General features: G+C 52.0%; 6 protein-coding genes across 6 annotated transcripts; 4 read left to right on the forward strand and 2 right to left on the reverse strand.

Moving 5' to 3' along the window:
* Positions 1-2961: 2961 nt before the first annotated feature.
* On the forward strand, positions 2962-3793 carry P152DRAFT_384025 (uncharacterized protein; the record flags this gene model as incomplete). Its single annotated transcript, XM_033675793.1, has 3 exons — positions 2962-3154; positions 3206-3538; positions 3594-3793. Coding segments are annotated over 3 exons (726 nt in total), but the record flags the coding sequence as incomplete, so codon positions are not given.
* Positions 3794-4065: 272 nt separating this feature from the next.
* P152DRAFT_447102 (uncharacterized protein) lies at positions 4066-4929 on the reverse strand (the record flags this gene model as incomplete). The annotated part of the gene is made up of 1 exon (XM_033677967.1): positions 4066-4929. The coding sequence occupies one exon, from the start codon at positions 4927-4929 to the stop codon at positions 4066-4068; it is 864 nt and encodes a 287-aa protein (XP_033536432.1).
* A 953-nt stretch (positions 4930-5882) lies between these two features.
* On the forward strand, positions 5883-6621 carry P152DRAFT_447103 (uncharacterized protein; the record flags this gene model as incomplete). Its single annotated transcript, XM_033677968.1, has 5 exons — positions 5883-5891; positions 5942-5968; positions 6021-6057; positions 6112-6191; positions 6274-6621. 5 exons carry the CDS (start codon positions 5883-5885, stop codon positions 6619-6621), a joined length of 501 nt encoding a protein of 166 aa, XP_033536433.1.
* A 1182-nt stretch (positions 6622-7803) lies between these two features.
* P152DRAFT_455839 (kinase-like protein) lies at positions 7804-11749 on the forward strand. The gene is made up of 7 exons (XM_033678874.1): positions 7804-8807; positions 8859-9133; positions 9181-9380; positions 9435-9594; positions 9646-9905; positions 9954-10432; positions 10481-11749. Exons 1-7 carry the CDS (start codon positions 8267-8269, stop codon positions 11293-11295), a joined length of 2730 nt encoding a protein of 909 aa, XP_033536434.1. The 5' UTR covers positions 7804-8266; the 3' UTR covers positions 11296-11749.
* Positions 11750-12025: 276 nt separating this feature from the next.
* P152DRAFT_455842 (uncharacterized protein) lies at positions 12026-15182 on the forward strand. Its single transcript, XM_033678875.1, has 4 exons — positions 12026-12548; positions 12608-13220; positions 13270-13642; positions 13691-15182. Exons 1-4 carry the CDS (start codon positions 12188-12190, stop codon positions 14867-14869), a joined length of 2526 nt encoding a protein of 841 aa, XP_033536435.1. The 5' UTR covers positions 12026-12187; the 3' UTR covers positions 14870-15182.
* A 254-nt stretch (positions 15183-15436) lies between these two features.
* On the reverse strand, positions 15437-16684 carry P152DRAFT_505790 (ESCRT-2 complex; the record flags this gene model as incomplete). Its single annotated transcript, XM_033682452.1, has 2 exons — positions 15805-16684; positions 15437-15752 (listed from the first exon to the last, which is right to left on the reverse strand). The coding sequence occupies exons 1-2, from the start codon at positions 16296-16298 to the stop codon at positions 15437-15439; spliced, it is 810 nt and encodes a 269-aa protein (XP_033536436.1). The 5' UTR covers positions 16299-16684.
* Positions 16685-17258: the final 574 nt, after the last annotated feature.

Genomic DNA, 17258 nt, shown 5'->3' on the forward strand with positions numbered 1-17258 from the left:
TCGTCAAATCATTTCTCCCGAAAAAGCCCCAGATTACCCGATAGCAACAATCCAAGTACCGGACAGGGCCCATCAGCTATCATACCATGTCTCCCTAGAGAGAGAAAATCATGAATTCGCCGTGCACCCGAGGGTTGGACAATCAACCAAACGCCCAAAATGCGGAATTGCAAGCCATCCAAGCCTGTCACCTGCAATACCGCTAATCAACAGTCCACGGTGCGGTAATTATGTTAGAATCAATACCGAAAATGCCGCTCCCAGGAGCAAGCAACCGCTGATAGAATAGCTTGCCGCCTCTCCCTCGAACGGTTTCACGGTGGGCTTTCTCGGGAGTCCGGTGCCGCTCGAGTTGCCGCTCTTTGTCGGGGTAATCGCTTTGGAGTACATGGTCGAATGAGTGGTGCTGGGGGGCACCGAGGGGGTGTGCTTCACCAACGTGGCGGGGACAACTCTCAATGTTTGGGAGGATAGGGTGTAGGAGAATTGTAGTGGCGCAGGCATAATTGGCGTCTTAGTATTGGGCAGATTGTGGTTGTGATTGTGATTACACTAATAATGATTTCGCCGGCTGGCTTCGCCGACTAGACACTACGATGGTTGGGGCATAGCTGGCGAGGGGTAGGTCGTTGTCGATAGCATCGTCGAGGTCGTTGTCTTTGGCGTCTTCGTGGGTGCTAGCTTAAACGGAACAGAGGACTTTTCTTCTGGCGGTTCTGTAATGCTGCTGAGATTTAATGCCGAAGAGTATCCCCAGTTTCTTCGATATGGAGGACTTGGATGGATCGTAACGTGGCAGGCTTCTGAAGTACTCCGGGTTGACGGAGTTGGCCCACGTAGGGTTGACCCAAAGATCGGACGATTTAGTATCAAGTTGTACTGTGACTGGCTGTAGATTTCCGCGGTACGGAAATAGGAAGCTTTACGATACCGGGACTGGTCACAATATTATGGGCGTTTGGAAAATTCAGTCCCGACTGACAATGGACTAAAAGAAGCAAAGCAAACGAAGACAATGATAATGCAACAAGAGAACGAATGGTCCACATGGCTCTAGGGGAGTGAGTGACTGAGAACCAAATCTTGTTATACAAAAGGAATGGTATGATGGGACTGTAACAGATAATCAAAGTGAACCAGTGAAGGTTATGAAGTCTTAAGTACACTTTCTTTGTCCAGTTACAAGCCTGAAGAAGCCTCATAATATGGAGTACCCATATTCTGGTAGTGACGGCTTCGTGTGGAGAAACGAGTCTCCCCAAGCATAGCGAGTAGCTCATTTCCTGAGCCTAGAAACGAATATCCTTAGTCGAAATGACAGCGAGAAGTCCAACTCTTTGCTGGTAGCATAGGGGCTCCAACTCCTTAGATTTGGCCCTGAATGTGGCGCATTTACTTCCAGTTTTAGATTCTAGGAGGCTGTTTTGGCTCAACTGTATCATTTCTATTTATTCATTGACCCATTGTGGTAGAATCAAAAGCCAGAGGCTCAAACACGAGGCAGCAGACGCGACTTCGGTCCTGGTATTCGTGATGGATTAGGGAGTTAAGAGCAAGACGACGTCAATATCTGGACTATTAAGAGAAGTGCCTCGAGACATCAGGCTAGAGACTTGTAATTTCAGGACTCTCTTTGTGTAGTGCGGTAATGAATGCCCACAGGGTGCCTTCTGAGGTATGATGAGTCCCCTGAGTAGAGTACCTATGTCAGTTCAAATGGTTCATGGTTTGGAAGGACTCGAAGGCGAGGGTGAGCTGCACCTTGTCGAAAATTTGAGGTTCTATTGCTAAAATGAATTAAGACATCTAAGTAGGCATTAGATACGGATATTATGCTGGTTGGGAATCGTGTAGGAGTGAATGGATGGAGGGTGGAGTTTGTAGGTTTGCTCTATCGCCCGGAATGATTTTCAACCATGATGTTACAGTCCCTTTCCGGGACCCCATGTTTAATAATAGGTACCCTCCTGGCACGCAAGTCCCTTTTTAACCCACATTTTCCCACCAAAACCGATAATTTTATAAGCCATCTACCTTTACAACTTAGGCGGTCCTAATATGTTTTAAATAAATAAAATAAAACCATCAGTTTTGGTGGGAAAATGGGAGTTGAACGGAGACTTTTGCGGAGGAATGATTTGACCTAATACTAACTAGATACATACTATGGTATGCGCCACGCTATCCATCCCGGTCCACGGTCGAAGACCCAACGCGGCCCAGGTCAAACCTCCAACCAGGAAGCTAAATATTACGTAGTAGTGAGCCGCAAGGAATGAGCCAGTGAGGACGTCCCAGGCACCTGGTCCTGCCGATCATATGCACTGCCCTACGACATGCAGTGGCTGGGAGGAACTAGTGTGTGATCTCAGATCTAACTAACAATCTTCCTCTCTTCTACTCGTCCAACTCGCCAGCTACATTGTGCGAATCAGCGAATGCCAACGTTCAAGCTTTTGAAAGTTCGGTGGGTTTATGTTTAGCACCGAATTCTCTCTAAGGACCTGCGAAGACTAGTAAGGCTCAGTAAGGTAGCTGGGGGGCATCAGTAAGAAGTGACCAGTTCAGTCGGGGCACTTTTCCGGAGGAAAGCGTGCATGCGGACCGACTTCCGTGCCGACGCAAACGGCACTGCCACATGCAGTCTGCCTTGCTCTTCGTTTTGTCGTATAAGGACAAGCCCATCGCATAAAAAGAATCCAGAAGCCATTTAATTTGCGTTCATCGTATTCCATAGCCAGTTTCGATTTCCTTTATACCTATCCGAAGTCGTGGTTACGCAGTTTCATCTCGTTCGATCCCTTGCCTATCCATTTCTAAGTCGTGTTCAGCATGTTCGACCAAAAGACCCCATTTCAAGATCCACCGCCCTTCGGTGATAAGAAGCCGGATGCATCCAGAGGGGACCCGCTGCCTTCATATGCGCCTCCCCAACAGCAGTATCCTCCGCCATTTCCCCAATCGGCTCCGTTCCGAACCGTGTTCGCGTCGCTGTCGCTGCATATGACCGACCGGCTTCGGTTCCTGCAGTTTCCGCAGGAGATCATCACGGCGGTTCAGAATATCATTACGAACGTCTGGAGTCGTGGGATCCAGGATACGAGGCTATATCATGGTTCTTATGAGATCAAACTCCGCGGTAATCCATGTAAGCGTTGACCGTCCCACTGCTCCAATGCCATCCCATTCATATTGCTGTTTGTAGGGAGCGGATATTCGGATGACGCCGTTCACTCTCGGCGGCTGATGAACCATATCCTTGCGACGCTGTATCAGCACGGCTGGATCCTGTCCCTGTCGACGGACATCAGCAAGAAGGCGATGGACAAGGACACTTTGATCTTCCGCAAGCAGGATCCGCCTCCTCGACCAGCGGAGTGGTTTAGCATCTCGTTCTCGAAAACCGATCGGATCCGGTTCATCGATGCACCGCAGCAGTTGGTCTCGAACATGATCGCGCTCTTCCAGAAGGAGACCCAATCTCATGCGTCGTTCCGGTTGCCGCATGTTTATGAGTTGAAGATGAACGGTTACCCATGTTAGTGGAACTCTTATATTTCCCCTCCCTCGTCATTGAGCTTACAGTTATGTAGGGATGGCTAGCGGATCAGACACCATGTATGCACGGAGCTTGATCCTGAAGCTGATTGAGGGACTGGAATCACATGGCTTCACGGTGTATGCGAGTATCGACCAGAAGACTGGAACGAGTTCAGATAACCATAGGGGCGAGACGGACACGTTTCACTGTTGCAGGCAGATTGGCTGGCAGCCGGGGCTTCCAGTATTCCATACTTGAAATGATCGATAATCGTTCATAACGATGAGACGTCATGACGGAGTTTCTTTTCCCACTTGTTTTCCGAGGGTTCAGCGAATACCCCCAATCTTATCAGGATGCTCTGGTTCAAATTTGACCAACCAAGTTTGGGAAATTGTACGAGCAGGCTAGCGGAAAGTTGAAATTTGATAGCTGAAGTATTATCTTGAGGAATACGAGTCAAGTCAGGCTGCCATTCTTGCTAGGCGAATCTGTTTCATCCATCCATCGTGTTAGGAAATCCGTCAGTGCCACCCCCACCAATCGTCAATCCCCATAGCTGCGGCTCTGTGTGTGGTCCTAGCAGCGTTGTCATCAACTTGACAACCATCACTCTCTGGACGCTTGCAAGAGATAGCCTCCTCGCGAGTAACATTGCGCATGCAAGGAGTGCTTTCCGGAATCTCAGCAAGCAGCTTCCACGCATGGATGTCATCGTTGTCATAATCAGAAGATTCTGAGACATCGTGAACAGAAAGCCATGGCGAGGAAAGGAGGTCAGAGCATAGGTCGAGGAAATCGAACTCAGATTCGGATCGGGCAGGGTGGCCACGCTTCGTTTCCAGATACTCTGCAAGTAGCTCGTCGGAAATGTAAGGCTCAACGGGGTGATCGGATTCGGACTCCTTTTTCACGAACTCGGCAAGGAGCTCGTCAGAGACGTATGGCTCGATGCTCGGAGTCTCCGGACCCGTTCGCATAATCACACTGCTTGCTTGACTTTCCAGCCGAGCCATTTTCTCCATCTTCCGTTCGAAGTGCTTGTAGACCCGAATGCAGCGACGCGCTTGCCAATCTTGTCGCTGCCCGGGGAACCATGGCATTGGAGATCGACGATCCGAGCCATGCAACAATGCGATAACCTCCCTTAGGTGATGAGCTGGCTCTGTGCAGAGATTGGGCCCGCCTGGGTATCGTGATAGTGGCAGGGGTGCTTGGTAGTCACTGCAGAGGATGCGGTCATTCTGCTCTGTCTGAGTGGAGACGTCGACACCGCCCAGTTGGTGATCCTGTCGAGCCTGATGGAAAATGTGTCGATTACGCTTCCTTGCTGCCCGGCTTCGCTTCGTCATATGTGGATTGACAGGCTTCTCAGTGTCAGTTAGCATCGGTTGACCACCACGGGGAACGTCCACAGCTCCAGCTCTGGGACTCACGATTGGCTTGAATTACTCCAAGACGACTGAGGATGTCTTCAGATACAGGAACCCCTCACCCCGTCCTCAAGTGCTCCACGAACACGTCCTAGGTGGCGGCGGGGGTAGGTTCGGTAGTGGTCTTGTTGGGCCTCCTGAAGAGATTGACAAATTTCCTGAGGGAGGCTCTCGCTCGAGAACGAAGTCTTCGAAACATGTGGAATATCAATAAACTGAAAAATAAGGACCAAGGAACGGACGGAATATGTGGGTTTGGATGAGCTGAGATGGAAGATGTTGGAGTTTGAAGAGCGAAAACAATGGAAGACAGCAATAGATCCTGGTTGATATAGTAGCGACTGGTATGCATATCCAAACGAGAAACAGCCATCGTATCTATTGCGGTAAGTACGATACCGAGTCATACCCTTCCCACTTGCCCATAAGTATAGATACTCTTTTGTCTATCGTCTGACGGGCTGCAAAGAATGACGAGTGGTTAGGAGATGTCACCGGCTTGATCATATGCGTAGGTTTCTGAATGCGTCTCAATTCATCAGCAAGACATTACTTAGTACACATACAGTAACTATAACTGTCGCTAAACTGAAGTCGGCACTTCATTGTAGAACATCATAGGACTACAGAAGTAACATCTGATCTGGTTGGAAGGTGTGTTGTAACTTGTAAGTCGTAACTAGTAACTAACTTAAGGTGGTTGGGAAATTTGGGATTGCTCACTCAGCCCCTGCCAGCAGAGCAGAGGTTACTGTAGTTCAGGTTGATGCCCCAGGCCATAAGGCGACAACGTGTATCACCGAGCTGACTGACTAGCGCATTTCCAAGTCTCCAGATTGCTTCATACACGAGTATTGTTATACGGGAAGTCTAACTAAAGGATACCGCTATTCTTGTTTACTGACAATATGCCACCAGTAAGTACCTTCAACCTTATTTCCAGTACATATGCTAATCCTTATACCAGCGCTTCCAGACTAATCCTGCTCCTTTGGTAAGCTACCGCTCCTGGTGTCTGGGTCGACGATATTGACCAAGTAATACAGACCGAGAGCGCAAAGGAGGCAAGAAAATCATTCTTCTGTCAGTTCACGCTCGCTTCTTCTGTGATTTATGGCTTCTTCTAACAATGGGCAGGCGAGCTATGTCAGAAAGGTTACAGTCGAATGAATGAATTTGAAGCTCATGAATCATCCTATGACCACCAGCACAAACGAGTAAGAATTCCTCGCTCAACTGACGGACCTAGATTTCTACTGTTCAATCCAAGGCTGGAGGCCCCGTGCTAACATGTCGAAGCGACTGAAAGAAATGAAGCAGATGCAGAAGGACCCCAACGCGCTCGACCGAGCGCGACGAGCGGAACGGAAAGCGGACGAGAAATCGGGACTGATCTCCATTAAGCCGATGGCGGAAGGCACAGGCGGAAGCCGAGGAGGGTTCAAAAAAGGGGGATTCAAAAGCGCGTTTGGCTCCGCGGATCCCACACCAGCGGAATCAAAGCCTTCGGGCGGGTTCAAGAAAGTCTTTCCTGAAGACGAACCGAAATCGAAGCCGGACGAAGACGAATATGATTCGGATGATGTGGGCTACGAATATTATGACCCCGCGAGGCCGACGGGCTGTGATGAGCATTGTGCGGCGTGACATTGAGATGGCTCCATTCTATCATTTGGTCGGACTCCAGTTTCTTACACTCTGGAGGGGGAGAAGTCTTCTTATTCTCACCATCGGTGCACCTGTTGCAGAAGGGAACCGCCCCAGCAACACCCAATTCCCTAAGTGGTGTACCAAAGAACGCAGCATCGAGCTTCTGAAGTGATGCCGCATTCGTCGGCTGCGAGTCAATGCCAGCCATGAGGTCGCGACCGGGTGAACGACTCATATTGCATCGGATACAGCGCGCAGACCGGTCGGCAAGTCCTATCGAGAAATCATTCATGATTGATAGATGATTATTACATGGACCAGTGGGGACATTTGCAGGATAGCGATCGGTAAATGAATGGATGGCAGGGGCAATAAAGAATGTGTCTGAGCACCAAGATGGCGAAGATCCCGAGGGAGGACCTCACCATTGTGAGAGTTCCATTCCTGGTGCATCACCGGATTTGGTAGTGCATTCAAGGCCAATAGACACGAGGTGGAACATGCTTACTGAGACCTCTTAAGGCCGATATTTAAGCAGCATAAGCAGCATTTTAAGGCTGCATGGATTGATTTCGACGGACAGATGGCAGTCGGCATCGTGTCTCACCATCATAGAGCAGCTGGCCTGCGGTAAGCAAGGTCAAGCTCCAGGGTCGCATACCTGTAATTTGATTGAGCCCAGCGGTCCTTTGGGAGTTGGGACCAACCGACCAAATGGCAAACAAAGCACATACATTAGCATTGTGCAGCCAAGAGCGAATGTCTAGACTCCTCTCTCACAAGTCATAGTCTGGTGAATAGAAGGTTGCTACGCAGATCAAGACTTATTAGTTATTGTGGACGCATACTGCCATGTCATGCTCCTTGCTGCTCCGCGGCTAGTAATTACCGTACAAAAAGTACGGATACCTGACAGGTACGTACCGAACTACCGCAGCAATTGATAGGAAATACGGAATAGGATGGGCCGGGTGGCCCAGCAGACCAGCACATGGAGCACACCACGTATTGATTCACGTAATTACTGTGGTAGCATGGTGGTAGCGCAAACTAGTGTAGCAGTAAGAGTGTAAGACTGACTGGTTGTTCCACACATCTGATCCCAGATGTCGTCTTTCAACTGCTTTGAATCCTAACAACAACCTTCTTTCCATTCATCCATTCTCCTCCTCCTGAGCGCTGCTATTCCCCAAACCTAGCGCAGTCGTGAAATCTCACGGCTTGCCTCCTCCTCTTCAGCTACTGCATCGGGCTGACGGCTGTTGAGTTGCTTGCATCAAGTCCGCTCCCACTATTGTCCATTGGCGCAGCAGCCCCTCAGTACGATTCATCGTCAGACATTCACCAGACCTTTCTCCTGTTCTGCCCGCTATTTATCACTTTCGCACGCGATTCCTCAACTTGACTCACCTCAGTTCCTGCTCCCAGTCGGTTTGCCTGCGAGCTGTCACTACTCATGATCGAGCCGCTGAGCAACGTTCCTGGGCGCTGTTAGGCGCTTCTTGCAAGAAAGCCACCGCTTGCTGCGCAACCGGAATGCGATATAGCGTGACCGTGGAACTGTGACAACCGGCTCCTTGACCATCAGAAATTCGCGACCGCCTCCTTCCCCATTTCTCCTACGGGTATCGGCGCATCAGCCATGGATCATCAGCAATGGAATTCGTACGCCGAGAGCCCGTTGACGACCCGCTCACGATACGCTCCACAGACCGTCCCGTCACAACAGCCTCCACCGTCGACTGCGAACCATAGCCACAACAGCAGCACTGGCCTAAACGACGCCTTAGCGGCGCCGCAGATGGGCCCGCGAGCGCCAACAATGCCGCTATCTGCTCCACCACAGCAAGCGGCTCATCGACCGGAATACAACGGCCAGGGCGATGGAGACGGGGATGTGCAGATGGAGGACGCAGATCTGTATAAGCTCAAGCAAGCGTCTCAGACCGGAGGCCATCGTCGGATGCATTCGTCCCAGCTTGTCCAGCAGGAAGAATCCTCGGCTGCACGACGATATTCTCCCATGAATCTATCACCCGCCTCTCCATACGCGTCGATGCCTCCCCCACAATCCAACACGACCGCTTCTTATACAAGCTACACGCCACAAGTCCAATCGCGCCAGTCTCCCACTCGCCCGAACTCCTACATGTCACCTTCTCAGACGTACTATTCTCCGCCTGGTACAGACCCCGACTACTTTGGACGGGATCTCGGACTGACCGATACTTCAGCTACTCGACCGCATGCACCGCAACTCCCGCCGATCCAGTCGAATATGGGTCCAGAAGCCCATTTTCAGCCAAGTCAGATGGCGCAGCTTAATGCTGTGTACAGCAGAGAGCCAAGATCTCCACGGCCGATCCAGACACCGGTTGTTCAATCCGTCGCTGGCCCACCACTTCCGGTGCCAAAATTCCAGAAATGCACGACCGTCTCGTCGCTTGTGCCGAGCATCAATGAGCAACCGCCATTCCGTCGCGCAAACCCAGAGGGTGGTTTCATAAGCGTAAGCTTCTTACCGAGATGTTCTGTGCGGATTACTGACAGTCCAAGCCCCTCCAAGCGTTGACATCGCATCTTCCTGCGACATATCGGATATGTAACCCTGGGTTCAAATACGAATCGTCGAGAAATCCGCGCCGAGTGCTCACGAAACCGAGCAAAGGTGTCAAGAATGACGGATATGACAATGAAGATAGCGATTATATTCTTTACGTCAATGACATCCTCGGGTCAGAAGATGCTGGTCACAAGTAAGGCGATCCAGAAGCAGTCGGCGCGAATCTGTACTTACTGGCGCTAAACAGGAACCGCTACCTGATCTTGGACGTTCTCGGGCAAGGTACATTCGGCCAGGTCGTGAAATGCCAGAACCTGCGAACACAAGAAGTCATTGCCGTCAAGGTGGTCAAAAACAGAACCGCATACTTCAACCAAAGCATGATGGAAGTGTCTGTCCTGGACTTGGTACGTGGATTCTTTGATTGAACGGTGGACATGGTCTGACTTTCAGAACAGATCAACAAGCAAATGGACAAGAACGACGATCACCACCTCCTTCGACTCAAAGATACCTTCATCCACCGCCAGCATCTGTGTCTAGTCTTTGAGCTCCTGAGCGTGAACCTCTACGAGCTGATCAAACAGAACCAATTCCGTGGTCTAAGCACGACTCTGGTCCGAGTATTTGCGCAGCAGTTACTCCAGGGTCTGGCTCTGCTCGGAAAGGCCAAACTCATCCATTGCGATCTTAAACCCGAAAATATCCTTCTCAAAAAGTGCGTGAGCAGGTGTCCAGTCTATTGACTATGCTAACCTGGGAAAAGCCTCGAGAGTCCTATTATCAAAATCATTGATTTTGGTTCAGCGTGCGACGAACGGCAAACCGTCTATACATACATCCAGTCTCGATTTTACCGTTCTCCTGAAGTCCTTCTTGGCTTGCCCTACTCCGCCGCAATCGACATGTGGTCATTAGGTTGCATTGTCGTCGAGTTGTTCCTTGGTCTGCCTCTCTTCCCCGGATCGTCGGAGTACAACCAGGTCGCTCGAATTACCGAAATGCTGGGACTGCCGCCGAAATGGATGTTGGAAGTGGGGAAACAATCGGGAGAATTCTACGAGAAGGTCCAGGATGAGTTTGGGAGAAGAACGTACCGACTGAAGAGTATGGAGCAGTACTCGCGTGAGCACGGGACGAAAGAGCAGCCCAGCAAGAAATACTTCTCTGCTACGACATTGCCGGAGATTATCAAGAATTACCCGATGCCACGGAAGAACATGAAACCAGCGGAGATTGAGAGAGGTAGAGTCACTATCCACACCCTTTGATGTATTTCGCTAACAGCAATAGAAATGGCCAATCGAACAGCATTCATCGATTTTGCCCAAGGGTTACTGAATCTGAACCCACTCGAACGATGGACGCCACAACAAGCCAAATTGCACCCATTCATTACCCAGACTAAGTTCACTGGTCCGTTTGTGCCTCCGATGCAATATCGAGCCGGAACGAGTAAGTCCCCGGCACCGGGCGTTCAAGAGCAGCAGCGTGCAGAAATGATGAGCCGACAACGAGAGGCTCAGCAAGCCGCTCAAGTTCAAGCGCAAGCACAAGCTCAGGCCCAGGCCCAGGCACAAGCCCAGGCACAACAGAACGCCGCGTACGCACAAATGGCCATGAACCAATACCCCCCCACCCCGCACTCTCAACAGCCAACCCCTATGTACAGCCCCATGTACAGCCCGCAAGGCGCACCCCCTCCCTATCAGACCCCCCACCAGACCCCTCAAGCCTACAACCCGCCTCTGAGCATGATGCCGGCCCACAGCCAGCCACGCCACTACCAGCAACAGCCCCCGAACCTCTACGCCCAAGCGACCACCCGTGCCGGCCGCCAGCGGTCCTCCACTCTCGACCAACAAGGCAGCGGCGTCCCCCTGCAGATCCAGCGCGTCATGAGCCACCTCGATCCGAACGCGCCGATCCGGCTGCAGCCCAGCCCGGCATATTACCCGCCGCCTCCGGACGGCATACCCGAATCCAACAGCTCGCGGCGCCGCGGCAGCCGCACGGGCAACGCGCGGGGCAATCAGAATTTCATCCAGACGTTGGAGGATCGCACGCTCGAGGAGGGGTTTATGAACAATACGAATGGGCAGTGGTGAGGGAGGAACGGGCGGTCCCATGGATGGATGGGATTGGGATTAAAAGTGTTGGTTTCACTCCACGGTTTCACGGGTTCGGGTCGCACCGTCTGAGGGTCGTGCGGGTGGGATCCTGCGTCGGGCGGTCGTCCGATGTGCTCGAATTCTGTAGCACGCACGAAATGACCTGGAGAACATGCTCCTCGGATTGCGGGGTCGACCGCGTCTTTCCCATTGCGCAGAGATTGTCGCACCGGACCCCGAAAAGACATGGGTTAGTCTCATTGCGATGGGTTTGCGTTTCCTATGAAGGATGTCTAGAGTCGCATGGCGATATTCAGCTAGGATGGTACACAAGGGGACTCAGGAGATGACTATATTATACTTGATTTGATGATGGTGGAGGTGTGTTCGGAATTCTGGCGACGGCTGTATCGAACGAATGCAGTATGAAATATTCCGATTGTATCTTTTATATTGTGTGCAACTTGCTTGATTGATTGATTCCTACACCCGTTCGAGCCAACATCTGTCGGCCCACATAGGGAAAGTTGCAACTTGCAAGGAGCCTGAAGTGTGGTGTATTCCGTACTTTACAATAAATTGGAGGAATTGGAGCTTTATGCCTTATTGCCTCAATTTGTCTCAGGCACCAAATAAATTATGTAACGTACCAAGGATCAAAGTTAATCCGTTCGCTTGAACCCAAAAGCAACTGACCAACCACGTGAATGCCACCGCCCAGCGCAAACTGAGGTGAAACTTGACAGTGAGAGAGGAATACCCTGACGCCCCTCCACTACCGCGTCCTCCAAATAATTTCACCTCACACCCGAATTTCCATTTCCCTCTCCTGCACCGTCACTGCACCCAACCCAAGTGAACAAGCGGACCAGCGGTCAGACCACCCATCATGTCTCGCTTTTTCCACAGCAGCGACAGCTCGAGCGACAGCTCCTCCGGCGAGGAAGAACTCTACAAGTCCGACGCCGAATCGTCCTCCGGCGATGAATCCGAAGAATCGTCGGAAGAGGAATCCGAAGAATCGTCGGAGGAGGGGTCGGAAGAGTCCTCCAGTGATGAAGAAGATGGCGAGACCGGGTTAAACCGGTTCTTGAAGGATAAAGAAGAGAGCGAGGAGGAGAGTAGCGATGAGGAAGGGAAAATCACCATTGTCAAGAGCCAGAAGGACAAGCGGTACGATGAGTTGGAGGCGACCATCCGACTCATCGAGAATGCGGAGAAGATTAATGACTGGGCGGTGATCTCTTCTGGTGAGCAGCCACAACCCGATTTGATGGCGACTGGCAACTCTAACATTGATTGTCTCTAGAATTTGACAAGCTGAATCGCATGATCCCCAATCTCATCAAGCAAAATGACGGAAAAGTCCCGAAAGTCTACGTCAAGGCGATCGCCGACCTGGAGACGACCATGCTCGAGACGATCGAGAAGCAGAAGGTTTCCCCGAAGAAGATGAACGCTATCAACACTCGAGGACTGAACGCCGTTCGTCAGAAAGTCAAGAAAAATAACAAGGACTACGCCAAAGATGTCGAGGCATACCGAGAGGACAAAGATGGCTTCATGGAGGAGACAGAAGTGGAGCAGATCGTTCAACCGACCCGGAAACCAAAGCGGACGCCCTTGAACGTTGCGGAAGACATGGTCGCTGGCGCAGACGACTCGGGCTTCACCATGGTGGGTGCCGGTGGCCGAGCGGTGCAATTCACACCCGAGAGCATCTTGAAACACCTGCGGACCATCGTGGAGGCGCGAGGCAAGAAGAACACGGATCGCACCGAGCAGATTCGCGTCATGGAGAAGCTGCTGGAGGTGGCGGTCAACGACTACCAGCGGATCCGGGTTCTGCTCACCGTGATTTCCACTCGTTTTGACTTGACGTCAGGAGCGGGGAACCATATGCCGGTGGATCAGTGGAAATTGTATGGCGGCTAAACGCAACTTTATGGACCGTGCTAACTATGATTCCAGGGCCGAGCAAGATTTCGGTAACCTCCTGACCATCCTCGAGACTAACCGCGACATTGTGGTTATCGAAGGCGCAGAGGAGTGGGAAGACGATGATAAGCAGCCAGTGTTCGTCGAGGGCGAACTCTTCAAAATTCCCGGCAGCATGGTCTCGTTCATTGAGCGGTTAGACGACGAGCTCACGAGGTCGCTCCAGCATATTGACCCGCACACTGCAGAATATGTTGAGCGACTGGCTGATGAGGGCGCTCTCTACAACAACATCGTCCGCGCGCTTCTGTATGTCGAGGTTTTGAAGAACAACCCCAAGCTCGAGGCGTCTCAAGATTCCATCAACCGAGTAGTCATGCGCCGACTTGAGCATGTCTACTTCAAGGTATGTTGGTCGTGATCTACACTTTGAACCCTGCTAACTCCGGGCTAGCCCTCGCAAGTCGTCATCATGCTCGAGGACAATTGCTGGAAGGCAATCCCTGCGGAGCTGGACTCGAAGATCACCCCACGGGGCGAATCATCCGACACTGCTGCACTCGTCCGAACGCTCTGCACCTATCTCTTCTCGAACAGCGAAGGCATCATTAGGGCGCGCGCCATGCTATGCCAGATTTACTTCCTTGCCCTACACGACCAGTACTACAAGGCTCGAGACATGATGCTCATGTCGCATTTGCAAGAGGGCATCAACAACTTCGACGTCAACACCCAGATCCTCTACAACCGAACCCTCGTCCAGGTCGGTCTCTGTGCCTTCCGCGCAGGCCTGGTCTGGGAATCTCAAACCGCCCTTCAGGAGATCTGCGGCAGCAACCGACAGAAGGAGTTGCTTGCACAAGGTCTCCAACTGCAGCGATATTCGCAAATCTCCCCGGAGCAAGAGCGTCTCGAACGCCAACGCCAACTCCCATTCCACCTGCACATCAATCTCGAACTCCTCGAATGCGTCTATCTCACCTGCAGCATGCTTCTCGAAATCCCTCTTCTCGCGCAACTCGGCTCCTCTCCCGAAATCAGGAAGCGCATCATCTCCAAGACCTTCCGTCGTCTCCTCGAGTACTACGAGCGACAGATCTTCACCGGGCCACCGGAGAATACCCGCGACCACGTCATGCAGGCGTCAAAAGCCCTGGCCGCCGGCGAATGGAAGCGATCATCCGAGCTTATCAACGCCATCAAGATCTGGGACCTGATGCCGCAGTCGGCCAAGATCAAGGCCAGCCTCGCCGAGCAGATCCAGCAGGAAGGTCTGCGGACGTACCTCTTCACCTACGCGCCCTACTACGACACCCTCTCCGTCTCCACCATCGCCAGCATGTTCGAGCTGAGCGAGAAGAACGTTGCCGCGGTCATCAGCCGCATGATCTCGCACGAGGAGCTGCGCGCTGCGCTCGACCAGGTCACCGGTACTATCATCTTCCGCAAGGGCGTGGAGATCTCGCGGCTGCAGAGCTTGGCGATCACGCTGAGCGACAAGGCGAGCATGCTGATCGAGTCGAACGAGAAGGTGCTGGAGCAGAGAACAGGGAACCGGACGAATCAGCCGAGGGGGCGGGGCCAGGGGAAGGGTCGAGGAGGAGGGGGAGATCGTGGGGGAGATCGCAATTGAGTGGTTTGAAAGCAGTGTCATAGGCACAAGGCGTTTTGAACTCGTTTTAATAGCATAACATGAGCATGAACGCGATGCATCGTAAGGTTCATAGTATGGTGCTCAAAAGGTTAGCTAGCTTCATAGGTAGCCATCATTCGACTTTGACGTATACAATCCGTTGTCCCATACCACGTGATCAAAGGCGGTAGCGGAATGGGGTTGGGTCGCATCAATTCCAAGTCGCCCTGTTGCGATCCCACTTTGGAACGCTGGCGCTAGTTATCATGACAGCTATTCCGTCTCGCAGTCGTTCTGCCCTTCCTCCTCGGTCTGCGTCAAGACCTATTCTCGACTGATATCAGCCCATTATGGCCGATAACTTCGGGGCGTCTCCATCTTTGCTGCCAATCGGATAGCACCTCCTCAATCCTGGTGGGAGCGCGTGCTTCCAGACATATTCTTGGTCGCGGCGCGGCCACGGCATGAATTTCGATATACTCGTACGCCTCCGGAAAGTTTGATCGCTTCCATGTCATCTTCTCCTTCACGTGGTGATATTCTGAGAGACCGATATCTTCTTGCTCATCACCCGCCCGCGGCCTCGGTGATAAAGGTTGGAGACCAGTACTCAGCCTCGTCGCATTGCATATCCACCCAGACCAGGCCGTCTGCTAGGAGGTCTTCGATAACCGCCTTCGCTCGTGCCCGTTCCCAACGGAGGTTTAACTGCAGCATCGAGACGGTGATATAGCCAAGGACTTGGATGACCTCCAGCACGGTGGATTGGTCAGTGTTGAGCTCTTTGGGGATGGATCGTATCATCTGTTTGGTCCCCAGTTTCATGATCGTGAAACCGGATCCTAGAGGTTCGAGCGATTTGACGGCGCGGAGGATATCGTCGCTGTCTACAGTTAGCACCATATCTGCAATTCAGTCTGTAGAGGCCCACATACTCAGTCACCTCCATGCCGCCTCCGATCGCCTTCCCCTTCTGCACTCTTCGTCGCACCTCACCTACGCTCATCATCCCCCCATTCTCCGCTCTTGTATCCCGACACACCTCCACGACCCTCACCCCCAACTCAAAGTAAAAATCATTCACACTTCCCCCCAACATCTGACTCCACAGGTTCCCAATCCCCCCTGCCGCCCCCTCCACCACCTTCGCCGTTCCCGTTGGCGGCTTCCGCGCCGACGCCGCCAGCGGATCAACACCGATGGCGTTGCACATGCGCGCGAACTCCGCGCGGAAGGTCGGATTCGAGCGGATGTCCTTGCCGTGCGTGATGCTGAACTGGTGAAGGAGCTGTTGGAAGACGGAGATTTGGGTCTGGAGGGAGTCAACGTGGGCGGCGCGGATGTTGGTGCCGTGGGTGGCGTATTGGGCGGAAGCGACGCTATTGTTGGAGAAGGCGGCGAGGCCTACGCCGCGGCGGGATGTCGACATTGCGAGGCGGTTTACATGTCATGGGGTTCAAGTACGTTCATCCGTATGGAGAAGAGTGGAATACCCGTGTCGTTGTAGTTAATGCTTTGCAAGTTGGCTAAGGAGTAGATCTGATGGTGTTTGGTGCATGTTTATCATCACGTGTGAGAACCACAATAATTACAGGCAGAATATGCGGAACTGTAAAATTGCTGCCGAAAAGGGTGGTATGTGACGCGGTTTTTGGGCGGGATTTCCACACGACCTGGTCACGAAAACCTTCTCTTCTCCCTTCCAAACACCCTGTAATGTCAAGCGCACGTGACTCTGTCTATCAGTTTCTGGGAGAAGAGTGTCAAGGCTCGAAGTACAAACGTAGCGTTATGTCACGAAGATATCAATCTACAACTAGGGCCAAAGAAACTCTGATGAGTTGAACGCAAGGTCAAAGGAGTGTAGACCATGCTTGTTTATATACAATAAGTAGATATGTGTCTGTGCACACCCCCGAAAATCACCAAATCTGATCGCCATACACCGTATCTTGAGATACGCTGAAAAACACATACAAATGCAAATTCAGTCTACTTTTTTGGTTTCTTAATTGGGAAATATCTAATATTTCGTATGCCACCCTTTTGCCTTGATTACCGCCTGTAGACGTCGCGGAATTGAGTCGATCAGCTCTCGGATCGTCTCCTGCGGGATCGCCCACCACGCCTCCTTTAACGCCGGATTCATGGCCTCCCGTGCCTCCTCCGAGGCGCCCATCGTCTTCAAATTTAGGGTGGAGCTCTAGGACCATGGTTTTCAACAGATGCCACATGTGTTCGATGGGGTTGATGTCTGGGGAATTGGCCGGCCAATCGATGACCCAAATGCCGTGCGTCTCCAGCCATTCTTGGGTGATTTTGGCCGTATGGATCCTTGCGTTATCCTGGATAACAACATCCCCGGGTTCATACGTAGGGAGAAGTCCCT

The sequence above is a fragment of the Eremomyces bilateralis genome (genome assembly GCF_010015585.1).
Source record: "Eremomyces bilateralis CBS 781.70 unplaced genomic scaffold P152scaffold_4, whole genome shotgun sequence".
Classification (NCBI taxonomy): domain Eukaryota; kingdom Fungi; phylum Ascomycota; class Dothideomycetes; order Eremomycetales; family Eremomycetaceae; genus Eremomyces; species Eremomyces bilateralis.

Bases quoted from the DNA above. Each gene is read 5' to 3' on its own strand.
- P152DRAFT_455839 (XM_033678874.1), top strand. From the start codon at position 8,267: ATGGATCATCAGCAATGGAATTCGTACGCCGAGAGCCCGTTGACGACC. The intron at 9,595-9,645 runs GTACGTGGATTC...CTTTCAGAACAG, and splicing joins AAGTGTCTGTCCTGGACTTG to ATCAACAAGCAAATGGACAA. The intron at 10,433-10,480 runs GTAGAGTCACTA...TAACAGCAATAG, and splicing joins ACCAGCGGAGATTGAGAGAG to AAATGGCCAATCGAACAGCA.
- P152DRAFT_455842 (XM_033678875.1), top strand. From the start codon at position 12,188: ATGTCTCGCTTTTTCCACAGCAGCGACAGCTCGAGCGACAGCTCCTCC. The intron at 12,549-12,607 runs GTGAGCAGCCAC...GATTGTCTCTAG, and splicing joins CTGGGCGGTGATCTCTTCTG to AATTTGACAAGCTGAATCGC. The intron at 13,221-13,269 runs GTATGGCGGCTA...CTATGATTCCAG, and splicing joins CCGGTGGATCAGTGGAAATT to GGCCGAGCAAGATTTCGGTA.